This window comes from Triticum aestivum, chromosome 6D (genome assembly GCF_018294505.1).
Source record: "Triticum aestivum cultivar Chinese Spring chromosome 6D, IWGSC CS RefSeq v2.1, whole genome shotgun sequence".
Lineage (NCBI taxonomy): Eukaryota > Viridiplantae > Streptophyta > Magnoliopsida > Poales > Poaceae > Triticum > Triticum aestivum.
Genome location: NC_057811.1, coordinates 96,770,569 through 96,783,405, shown reverse-complemented (window position 1 = coordinate 96,783,405; position 12,837 = coordinate 96,770,569). Strand labels below are relative to the sequence as shown.

General features: G+C 46.1%; 1 protein-coding gene across 1 annotated transcript; it reads right to left on the bottom strand.

Annotated features, from left to right (window-relative positions):
- Positions 1–451: 451 nt before the first annotated feature.
- On the bottom strand, positions 452–9,058 carry LOC123143808 (uncharacterized). Its single transcript, XM_044562804.1, has 12 exons — positions 8,686–9,058; positions 6,922–7,429; positions 6,007–6,157; positions 5,740–5,847; positions 5,240–5,643; positions 5,087–5,154; positions 3,569–3,638; positions 3,401–3,474; positions 3,246–3,315; positions 1,557–1,720; positions 1,402–1,474; positions 452–888 (listed from the first exon to the last, which is right to left on the bottom strand). The coding sequence occupies exons 1-12, from the start codon at positions 8,860–8,862 to the stop codon at positions 737–739; spliced, it is 2,019 nt and encodes a 672-aa protein (XP_044418739.1). The 5' UTR covers positions 8,863–9,058; the 3' UTR covers positions 452–736.
- Between the last annotated feature and the right edge of the window lie 3,779 nt (positions 9,059–12,837).

The following is a 12,837-nucleotide window of genomic DNA, read 5'->3' as shown; positions in this document are numbered from 1 at the left end:
TTCATGTGAATACATCGTGTCAAACATACAGTATAATCTGAGAAGACAAATTCAAAACTTCCTAACCAAATAACAAATTGCTACTCAAATATGCCCATTCAATGTAAAAAACATCTGGGCTGTTCTCTCGGTATGCTACCTGCAGCGACACCTAGCGATCATTCAAAGAAACCTCCGGAAGGTAAAATAGCCAGGCAAGGTACCAGAGGCACACATAAATTAGCTAGACAATTTGTAGGCTAACAATCTAACTTACTTCCATGGGCACACATAACCGACCCAATTTGAAAAAATTCTTGAAGCCTACAATTTAAATGTTATGCAAGGAAGTATGTGTGCCTCTGGCTCCTAGTAGTTAAATCTAAACTAGAGGCGCACATAACCTACCCAATTTTGTTATGCACTTGGCAGCATCGGCTAAATAATTATGTGACAACAAGAACTCAAGAAATAGCTAGACAATTTGTGTTCACTTCCATAACAGAATAGACAATGAAGCTGCAGCGTCACAGAAATTTTCAAATAACAGTCCGGGGTTGGTCACGACCTTAACAAACAACCATAATACCGACAGGACACAAGGAGTCAACCTCCCGTAGGTAAAATAGCTAGGCAAGGTACCAACGTGATTATGTTCCACACGAAGTTTGGTTCAAAGTTGTAAGGACTAAATAACAACTCGTTCCAGCCACCTGCAGTACCGCGATTTAGGAGTTGTGATTTTGCACCAGGTACCCTACTGTTCTTCCTCCTCCGCCTTCTTGTGAAGCTCCAGTATCATATTGGCAGCTGCTGAGCACCTTGCCTCGTGTGCGGTCAGACGAGGGCCACCAGTGATGCTCATCTCAAACTCGGGGCATGTCAAACGTACACTGGCGTGGAACATTCCTGAAAAGATAGTTAAAGGACTAGTGAATAAGTGCTCAGAGCAGGGAGCTATGAGAGGGAGGAGATGATAGTCAATCAAACATCAGTTCTGGTTATTGCTAACTGGGGACCTAATCAGTCTGATCTTAAATAAAGTCTACAAGGGTGCCCACATGTCTGAGGAAAGCATTGATCGATCGAATGTTAAACAAACCTAACACATGTGGTAAACAAACAAGTGGCCTATGTGGATTGCTACATGACATCAAAAGAGAAAACTTGCCAATTGATCTGACACCTTGAGAACTCTTTTGGTCTAAGCATGGTTAGCGTAGTACACTATGTATGTTACGATCGCAATGCAGGAAAAGAACCAAGAACTATAGAGATTGAATTTGATAAACAATAATCAGAAAGTACGTGGCACAAGACTCATCTGCATGATATTCCTAATTCGTATGACTATAGGATCCAAGGACCTAATGCTTGTCCATCCAGAAAATCAAAGAGATAAAAGTAAATATTTGTACATACCATCTGATACTGAAGGTACTACTGTGTATCTTGGGAATATCCAATTGCCCCCACGGCAGATCTCATCAAGCTCCTGCACTGACAAGTGTCAAAAGGTACAGGTGGCATTTAAAATTCTACTGTAATACATGAGTTCAGCTTTTAAGGTTTCTTGCCTCGCATGAATTGTGTCGGAGGAGTGCCTCCCTCAATCCCTTCCTCTGAGTGATGGATTGGCCACCATCTCCAGAGCAAGATGAATTGGCAACATCCATCATATCTGAGCAAGTTTCCTTGTATTTGTGTATTATTGATGCAGTTTTTGGTGTCATCTTCCCTTCTGCATTAAGTTTTAGAACATGATGAGTACAAGAAATGGGGACCTGATATAGAAACAACTTGCCACACTTATTACCGAAAAAGGGTTTCCCCCCGCTTTGTATTCCAAAGCAACCAACACCGATACAAAGATCGCTGGGGCGAACAGCACATCAAGCCCAAAAGAAAAAGAAGAAGAAACAAATGCCAACAACGGCAGCTCGACAAAGCGCGGATGACCCGCCACCGCAATGCCCACCAGAAACAGACCACCACAGCCCGAGGCTCTGAACCACCGCGTACAAAGCAGCACCTCCAAGAAGGAAAGCGACGCCGACGACGCTGCTGCCCGGACATGTCCTAGGGTTTCCCCGGCACGCGGAGGGAGGTGGGGGATGGATATCACCGACACCCTCCAGGAAGGAATGGTGGCACCCGCAGGTGTGACCGCATCAGAGCCGAGGACCGGCAAGGATTTCTCCCGCACTCCAACCCCACCGCCCAACGGATCGGGGCCGACCAGCCAGACCGCCGCCCACCATCATGCGCCAACGCAGTAGCGCCGCCACCCACGCCGCCTCACTACGAACACCACCACGAGGCCAAGAGGACCGGAGAGAAGCGTACCACGACGGGAGCAGCAACACCGACGCCGAGCTGGAGGGAACCACCTCCACCGCCATCGTGCGGGAGGCCCGTGCCTCCGGCACCGTCGCGGTAGCCATCCGGACACGGCAGCGGGGCATGCCGGGCCACCCCTGGCCCAGCCAGGCCCGAAGCGGGCCCGTTAAGCCCCGCCGGCCACGATGCAGCAGGCCGGCGTCGGCGCCGCCAGCGCCCAGCCGCTCGTCGCGTCTCCCCCGCCTCCCAGAAGCCACGCCGGAGACCATCCCCGCCGCCGGCCCGCCTAGGCCCAGATGGGGCCCGAAGGGCCCAGATCTGGGCCGAGCGGACGACGCCAGGTCACGCCGCCGCGCCACCAACGGCGGCGCCGCCGCCCAGCTGCTCGCCTGCCGCACGCCACGAAACCCCGCCGCCACGCCAGACCGCCGCCGCCTAAGTGCGCCCCCCGGAGCAGCTCCGCCCGCGCCGGAGAGTGACCGGGAGGGGAAGGGCAAGGAGGCCGCCGCCACCAGCAGCCCCGGGGCCAAGCCGGCCGCGGGCGCCGGCGACGGCGGCGGGAGGGAAGGAGGGGGGCCTGGAGGGAGGAGGGAGGAGGCGCAGCCGGTCGCCCGCGCGGGGGGGGGGGGGGGTGGCGGCGACGCGGTGGCGAGAGAGTCTCTTTCTTCAGTTATTGTCTCCTTCAAGAACGCCGTGTAACTCACTTGCCACACTTCTGATGGACGATTTATACATCACAAAGTGCGGCGGACGATTTGTGCACAGTGAAAAGAATGATACACCACAGTTTATCACTTTATCACATAACTTTTGGAAACGTATCGCTCCCAGAAAAACATGCCCACAATGTTGGCCACAAAAGTGTAACAGTTCTACAGCGTGATTATAAATGTAAGCATTTTTAAAATGTGAAAAGGGTAGAATACCGCTCAAGATTGTCTGAATGTCCATATCACACTGAGCACTTCGTTCTTGAAGTATGCATTCCTTGCGAAGCTGAAACGAAGAGAGAATAGGAGAAAATTATAATAAAGAGGCATCGTTTTCTTTCCTGAAATAAAAGAAAATACATATAACATACAATCTCATCCCGTATTTTCTGAATTGATTGCAGCGAATCATATATCTGGTCATTGGTGTACTCAGTGGTGCCACCTTCAATGAAATTTGGAACACATATATTAAGAACTTGGAGGACCAAGAACCAATAATAGGAGAAATAAACAGTCTTGGGTAGGTGTATCCGAACCTGACTTTTCTGACACATCCATATTTTGATGTTCCAAAGCACGGTTCTTCATTAGATCAACATGTGGTGCCTGATAGAACAATTAAGAGGTGTTTGGCTGAGCAAAAAGGTAACAAAAACGGCAACAAAAACATAATGCACTGGTATCGCAAATGGAATAGGGAAAACCCAAATCTGTTTCCTGATTATAATGGTTGCCACTGTTAGTCAAAAGAACATCACCTGAACATCCAACTACCAAGCACAAGAATTACAATTCAAAAATAAAGATCAGGTGAAGACAATCATTCGTAGGCATAGGAATGCCTAAAAATCCAAACCAAGAAAAACAATTGAAAAATCAAACCATATTTGGGGAAGAAAACACTCATCAATTCAGATCTAATCCCTTCTCATCAGCCATTGTCTTTGTTGCTTCCTTGCCGGCATACTCCGTGCCAAGAACACCGTCTCCTCATGTGCCTTGCATCCTCCTGGCCGGACAGAGCAGTCACATCCTCAACGGCAGGATTTGTCGTTTACTTAGTGGCCATATTGATCCCCTCGCAAACCAGCACCGAACCGATCTCCACTAACACCGAAAAATCTTCTTGCGGGAGGCTATGCTGCTCCATGATGGAGGGGATCAATCGGTAAGGTGCTACTGCCCGTCGTGTGGGGACACCTAGGGTGGGAGGAAGGTGCGGCCAGGAGGAAGGAAGGTGTAGGGAGAAGATGTGCAGGATCCCTCTGGTATCAGTTTTATTACTGTAGATTTGGGCCGTAATCGGTAATGAATGGTGTCGCATCCGATTGTGTGGTAACTGATCCCAACCATATGTAAACAAAACGGCTGCAAAGTTTTGGGCTCGTGGTGTATGCTAATTACGTGATGAAATCAGCGAACAGAGACCTTCTTAGTTCTTCAAGTCAGCAGAGTGGATGAATCCCACAAAAAACGTGGCCTACTCATCTGAAACTGATCCATGAAAAGGATAAATACTTCTTTTGGTTGATTGACCATGGAGGGTGTGGCTCCTCTCTTTATATGGAGATGATCTATTAGGGTGTGTCTCCTAATAATAAGATCTACCAATTGAATACTTTCCTAACAATAAGATATTTTTCGTCACTAATACACCATCCTTTATACTAAATGGGATATTATCCCTTATTTGATAGGAATGGACTGCGCCGTTTTCCCCTTTATAAATGTGATGTCACAACTTTCCAAACATTCACGTGGAGACATGCGATAGCCAATGAGAAATGCTCTAAGTCTCAGGTACTTAGAGACTTATAGTAGGGTGCGTATGAGAGCACAAACGAATAGAATAAAGAGCAACAATCATCACGATAACATTTTTATAGACAAGGATGGAACCATACGATTTAATGTTATTAAAAGGTCAACATATTTGAAGTTTATTTTCTATAACTATTTAGGGTGCGTGTGATCCTGATGTATCCTAGTATTGTAGTTTTTCAATACTTTACTGAAAAAGTATTTCAATACTTTCAAGCTGTAATTTGGCTTACCTCTGCAGTAAAGACATCTTGGGGCACATTGTCACGTCTAGACTGCTTCTGTGTTTTGTTCTTATCCACTTGAACAATTAAAGTTGATTGTATCAGAACACAAATAAGGAACAATGTGATCGGTAAATTCGTAATACAGTTAAAGTGACTAACCGGCTTGTAGGATTTTAGTTTCTCGACTTGCTGCTGCAGCAGCTTTTGTATTTCTTGACTTAGTCAGAGGTTTTGAAGTTTCCAAATCAATAATAACAGGAGGTGGACCATTTTCTATTCTGTGGATCTCAGCATCTGGACCCTCTGCACAGACATCAGCCCTGGAGGCTTCAGATTTTCTTTTGCTGTTTCTCTTGTGCTTGCTGGTCCTGTAGTCCTGGTTGCTATTGGCAGCAATTGCTTGTTTGCTTTGCTTTGGAGTTGACACTTTTGTAATTCGTTTTTGCATCTTAGACGTGCTATTCACATCTTGCTCTTCCACATTTTCATCTATTACAGAGTGCAATGAACCTTTTCCATGTCGATGTGATTGTTCGTTCAGTGGAGAATCAGAAGGCCATTTCCTGAAACATGTGAAGTGTTATATTTATCATCATTACCCAAAAGGTTCCATTGCCCTACTATCACGCATAAATAACCGAGAACAAATCATATGTTACCTGTGGAGGAGTTCAAACAAAATCTCCTTATACGGAAGAATGTGATAATACTCAACTACAGATGTTGTTTTTGGAAATGGATCATTTGCAAATAGCGGACCAGTCATACTGTGAAAGAGGAAAACCAAAAGTGTCAGTACCGTTGAGAAAGGGTATGCTTTCCATCAAGAAGTACCACACAATGGTCTTATTCAATAAATTGAATAACGGTTGATCAAAAGGGATGTAACTTAAAAGCATAAAACTATCTAGTAGGTAAACGCAAACCTGCTAATCAACTCTTCTAGACACATTTCTACAAGGTTGCCTTCCATGGTTTGCTCATACTCCACAATAAATAACTTGGTAGTCGTCCTTTCTTTACTCAACGAGTATGCCAAAGTTTCATCGAGAAGACGCAAGTTTGAGCCCTTCATACCTATTAAGACCATATAAGTTTACCATAGTGAGCAGCAAACAATGCATAGGTGCATCAAACAGAAAATAAACATAATATTTACAAAATCAAGTTCATAAATTACACTTTTTGAACTATTATAAGTATAGAACCAAATAAATAGCGTTCTCTATCAAACAATTTGCGGCTATCAGGTCATGTACAAGGGAACCAACCATTATAGTGTCCCAAGTTATTTTCAGCCTGCTAGTTGATGAAATTAAATGAAGTTTCTGTAGCTAACAGCTTGTACACAACCAAAACAAATGAGACGAACAATGTAGTGGCAAATAATTTAACTAATTATATTTTCTGATGTTCTTGCTTGTCCCGGTTTTACACTAGTCAAAAGCAAGACAGAGGTACATTTTTGGGTACATTCTGGGACCATGCACTTGTTCTTGTTTGATGTAAAGCAAGTGTATGACTCAAACTCATTTTTTGGCTTCATTGGCAGTTTAAATTTAGGACCATGTGCAACAGTAACTCATGTAAATGCTTATTTACTAGAAACTCTGATCAACATTCCGTAATACTAATAGTCACCTGATCCAAGTGAGGAAACTACAGAGACATGGCTCTGTAGACACAAAGGTTCACACTTTATCTCAATGCTCTAGGATGAAAATTTAACAGAGTTGACAGTTAAATATCGGATAGAAGCAACACCTTGGCAACTCAAAAAATGAAAATAAAATGACAGATATTGATACATAAAACTACGGGCTGTAATTATAAAATCTGACCTGTTCTACGTTCCACCTCCGAATAGGCTTGTTGACGAAGCATATATGGTGTATTCAGAGCACCCACGTTTCCTTTACCTGTTGATTCCTGGCCTGCTGGCTGGTTGGTACTGTGTGAATTACCAGCTGTTGCATCTATTTCCTTCTCTATGATTGACCAGATACCCTTGGTATTAGCACTATACTCAATCAAACATTTTTTTCTTGTCAAATCAAGAAGAAGCACAGCAACTTTTGATATTGGCCACATTGCCATGTCTGGAGAATCTTTGCTCGCGTCGAGTTCTTCAGCGATCTCACATGCCTGTATCGCTGCTCTGTCAGTAACAGATAGCCTCACATGCTTGCCAGGATTGCTCTCACGCTCATGAACCATACTCAAGTACGCAAGCAGATCCTCTCCAGCAGAAAGAGAAGCACACACAAAAAACCGTTTGGGATCTGCAAATGCAAGCTGCGGCGACATCTTCCTGTGGTAGTAGTTGTACAAGATGATGGCCGTGTGAATCTGCGAAACCACACACAAGTGTGAGGGGTTAGCAGCTAAACAGCTATGTAGTACACGCATTGTATCATATGCACAGACAGAGGAATGCTTTCTTAAATGTCTCCGAGCAGAAACCGAATCACAAAAACATATCGCAGTGCACCCAAACAGAACAAGCATTTCATGGATACAACGAGGGATATTACCATGAATACCAAAGGAAAACACACTATATAATTACAATGGTAAACACTAAACTGAAGGGGGAAATGTAAGCATGACATGGCAATGACTTGAACCAAACATACCAGTCATTGTGTAGACAAACCAAACATCCATTCAACTACTATCTCACGCAATCCAATCCATTTCAAATTCATAGATAAATCTGAAGAACATTGCAAGGTCAAATTGATGAGCAAATAGTTTCCTGTTTTCATCATTTGAGAAAACAATTTGACAGAGCTGGCTTCTCCTACTTTCTTCTTCACTTCTGGAATACATTATAGAGAGGTGTATCATTTTCGTAGAAGAAGAGCAACCAACATTGGCAATCTCTGTTCACAGGGTGACAACTGACAAGAGAAATGCAGAAACTAAGCGGCGATTGCGGCTTGCCTTGGCTCCCTAGCGGCCGATCCAATGCTGCGTCCATGCGCTCTCAGCGCCGCCTACCCCTCCTCCTCCGACGCGACGTGCTCTCGCCGCCGCCGCCGCCGCGTAGAGCGGCATCGACAGACAGCCGCGGGGGTTCCCCTTCTTTTTTTAGGACGCGACAGACAGCCTAGGCCTATTACCACCAGCTCCATTGACGCAACCCACCAGCACAACAAGGCCCTATATATGGTACTCAAAAAGAAAAGAAAAATTAAGGCCCACCACCTCGCCGTCTTCTTCCTTCACCCGACTCCTCCCATTCTCGACTCAAAAAAAAGGACTCCTCCCATCCCCGTTCCTCGCCGGGGTGGGAAGCCGCCCCAATTCCCTCGCCGCCGCGCGCTGGTACAGAGAGATCCACCAACGAGGACACGACTACGACGAGACAAACAAAACATCCTCAGAATTCACTAGTATCCACCGGAAATCAGCCTTGCGGGCGGGCATTTCCGCGCATCCCTCCCAAACCAGCGCGAACCTTGACCAAAACCGCAGGGAATCCCACCAACCCAACCCCGCTCCCGCGCAGAAACGACCAGAGAGAGAGAGAGAGAGAGAGAGAGAGAGAGAGAGAGAGAGAGAGAGAGAGAGAGAGAGAGAGAGAGAGGTGAGCTGCTCGCCTGCTGCGCGACGGCGCGCTGTTTGTCCGGCTCCATGTGGCGCTCCCCCTGGGCGGCGCCAAAGATCGCGCCCCGCGGCAGCACGGGCTTCACGAGGTGCTCCACGAGCATGTTCACCGCGTCCTCCATGTGCACCACCTCCTCCTCCTCCCCTCCTCCTCTTCCGCCGCCGGACATGCCGCCCTGACCCGATGCTTCGCCTCCACCAAACGGATCCCCGGGGTTTGGGGCTAGGGACTCAGTGCGGCTTTTGCGGCGGCTGGCTGGCTGGCTGGTCGTGGGTGGATTGGGGTTTTCCGTACGAGCAGAGCAGAGCAGAGAGAGAGAGAGAGAGAGAGGTGCGGGTGGTGGGTGGGGAGGGCTGGAAATGTAAAGGGACGTGAGGGTGGCTCTCGAACTGGAAACGGTAAGGGCGTGACGGGCGAGGTCGATCTTCCACCGTCCATTTTATCAACTCATCAGAGAAACTCTGCTCCTCGTCTGGAGTGTAGATTTGAGCCCTCAATACTTAAACCGGACAAAATGTAACCTCAATCCTAACAAGTTGCATCCATTAATTAATTCAACAAAAGCAGTTTTTCATGCTAACTCGCATGGTTTTGACACGTCGCCCATGTGTCAATCTTCTTCTTCCTTCTCATTTTAACTTAGCCGAGCATTTCGTTGAGTAGTGGGCGTGCGTCGAGTGGCATGCGAAGGAGGTAGTCTTGGAGCTTATGTGGCTTGCAGATGTAATCACCCGGGCGTCGAGCGGCATGCGAATATTTGTACAAGGTAGGCTACATCCCCGGGGCCTTATTGGCCACCCGGACGCTGTCACACGCCACATGACCCTCCTTTATGCTTGCGCCATTACGTTGGCGTATTATAGAGATTGTGCTGGGAAACGCAGTAATTTCAAAAAAAAATCCTACGCACACGCAAGATCCATCTAGGTGATGCATAGCAACGAGAGGGGAGAGTGTTATCCACGTACCCTCGTAGACCGAAAGCGGAAGCGTTATGACAACGCGGTTGATGTAGTCGTACGTCTTCACGATCCGACCGATCCCAATACCGAAAGTACGGCACCTCCGCGATCTGCACATGTTCAGCTCGGTGACGTCCCACGAACTCTAGATCCAGCTGAGTGTCGAGGGAGAGATTCGTCAGCACGACGGCGTGATGACGGAGATGATGAAGTTACCGACGCAGGGCTTCGCCTAAGCATTACAACGATATGACCGAGGTGGAAATCTGTGGAGGGGGGCACCGCACACGGCAACAATTAACTTGTGTGTCTATGGGGTGCCCCCTTCCCCTGTATATAAAGGAGTGGAGGAGGGGAGGGCCGGCCCTCTCTATGGCGCGCCCAAGGGGAGTCCTACTCCCACCGGGAGTAGGATTCCCCCCTTTCCCTAGTTGGAGTAGGAGAGGAAGGAAGGAGGAGAGAGGGAGAAGGAAAGGGGAGGGGGGGCGCCCCCCCTTTCCAATTCAGATTGGGCTTGGGGGGCACCTTGGCCGCCTCCTCTTCTCTTCCACTAAGGCCCATTAAGGCCCATATACTCCCCGGGATTCCGGTAACCCCCGGTACTCCAGTAAATGCCCGAACTCACCCGGAACCCTTGCGATGTCCAAACATAGCATTCCAATATATCGATCTTTATGTCTCGACCATTTCGAGACTCCTCGTCATGTTCGTGATCTCATCCGGGACTCCGAACAACCTTCGGTACATCAAAACACATAAACTCATAATACCGATCGTCACCGAACGTTAAGCGTGCGGACCCTACGGGTTCGAGAACTATGTAGACATGACCGAGACTCGTCTCCGGTCAATAACCAATAGCAGAACCTGGATGCTCATATTGGTTCCTACATATTCTACGAAGATCTTTTATCGGTCAAACCGCATAACAACATACGTTGTTCCCTTTGTCATCGGTATGTTACTTGCCCGAGATTCGATCGTCGGTATCTCAATACCTAGTTCAATCTCGTTACCGGCAAGTCTCTTTACTCGTTTCGTAATGCATCATCCCGCAACTAACTCATTAGTCAGATTGCTTGCAAGGCTTATAGTGATGTGCATTACCGAGAGGGCCCAGAGATACCTCTCCGACAATCGGAGTGACAAATCCTAATCTCGATCTACGCCAACTCAACAAACACCATCGAAGACACCTGTAGAGCATATTTATAATCACCCAGTTACGTTGTGACGTTTGATAGCACACAAAGTGTTCCTCCGGTATTCGGGAGTTGCATAATCTCATAGTCATAGGAACATGTATAAGTCATGAAGAAAGCAGTAGCAATGAAACTGAAACGATCATAGTGCTAAGCTAACGAATGGGTCTTGTCCATCACACCCATTCATCAAATGACAACACATGTCTATGGCTAGGAAACTTAACCATCTTTGATTAACGAGCTAGACAAGTAGAGGCATACTAGGGACACTCTTGTTTGTCTATGTATTCAAACATGTACTAAGTTTCCGGTTAATACAATTCTAGCATGAATAATAAACATTTATCATGAAATAAGGAAATAAATAATAACTTTATTATTGCCTCTAGGGCATATTTCCTTCAGTCTCCCACTTGCACTAGAGTCAATAATCTAGATTACATAGTAATGATTCTAACACCCATGGAGTCTTGGTGCTGATCATGTTTTGCTCGTGAGATAGGCTTAGTCAATGGGTCTGCAACATTCAGATCCGTATGTATCTTGCAAATCTCTATGTCTCCCTCCTTGACTTGATCGCGGATGGAATTGAAGCGTCTCTTGATGTGCTTGGTTCTCTTGTGAAATCTTGATTCCTTGCCAAGGCAATTGCACCAGTATTATCACAAAAGATTTTCATTGGACCCGATGCACTAGGTATGACACCTAGATCGGATATGAACTCCTTCATCCAGACTCCTTCATTTGCTGCTTCCGAAGCAGCTATGTACTCCGCTTCACACGTAGATCCCGCCACGACGCTTTGCTTAGAACTGCACCAACTTACAGCTCCACCGTTCAATATAAATAAGTATCCGGTATGTGACTTAGAGTCATCCGGATCAGTGTCAAAGCTTGCATCGACGTAACCATTTACGACGAGCTCTTTGTCACCTCCATAAACGAGAAACATATCTTGGTCCTTTTCAGGTATTTCAAGATGTTCTTGACCGCTGTCCAGTGATCCACTCCTGGATTACTTTGGTATCTCCCTGCTAAACTAATAGCAAGGCACACATCAGGTCTGGTACACAGCATTGCGTACATGATAGAACATATGGCTGAAGCATAGGGAATGACTTTCATTTTCTCTCTATCTTCTGCAGTGGTCGGGCATTGAGTCTGACTCAACTTCACACCTTGTAACACAGGCAAGAACCCTTTCTTTGCTTGATCCATTTTGAACTTCTTCAAAACTTTGTCAAGGTATGTGCTTTGTGAAAGTCCAATTAAGCGTCTTGATCTATCTCTATAGATCTTGATGCCCAATATATAAGCAGCTTCACCGAGGTCTTTCATTGAAAAACTCTTATTCAAGTATCCTTTTATGCTATCCAGAAATTCTATATCATTTCCAATCAACAATATGTCATCCACATATAATATTAGAAATGCTACAGAGCTCCCACTCACTTTCTTGTAAATACAGGCTTCTCCAAAACTCTGTATAAAACCAGATGCTTTGATCACACTATCAAAAAGTTTATTCCAACTCCGAGATGCTTGCACCAGTCCATAGATGGATCGCTGGAGCTTGCACACTTTGTTAGCATCCTTTGGATTGATAAAACCTTCAGGTTGCATCATATACAACTCTTCTTCCAGAAATCCATTTAGGAATGCAATCTTTACATCCATTTGCCAAATTTCATAATCATAAAATGTAGCAATTGCTAACATGATTCGTACGGACTTAAGCATCGCTACGGGTGAGAAGGTCTCATCGTAGTCAACTCCTTGAACTTGTCGAAAACCTTTTGCAACAAGTCGAGCTTTGTAGACAGTAACATTACCGTCAGCGTCAGTCTTCTTCTTGAAGATCCATTTATTCTCGATGGCTTGCCGATCATCGGGCAAGTCAACCAAAGTCTACACTTTGTTCTCATACATGGATCCCATCTCAGATTTCATGGCCTCAAGCCATTTCGTGGAATCTGG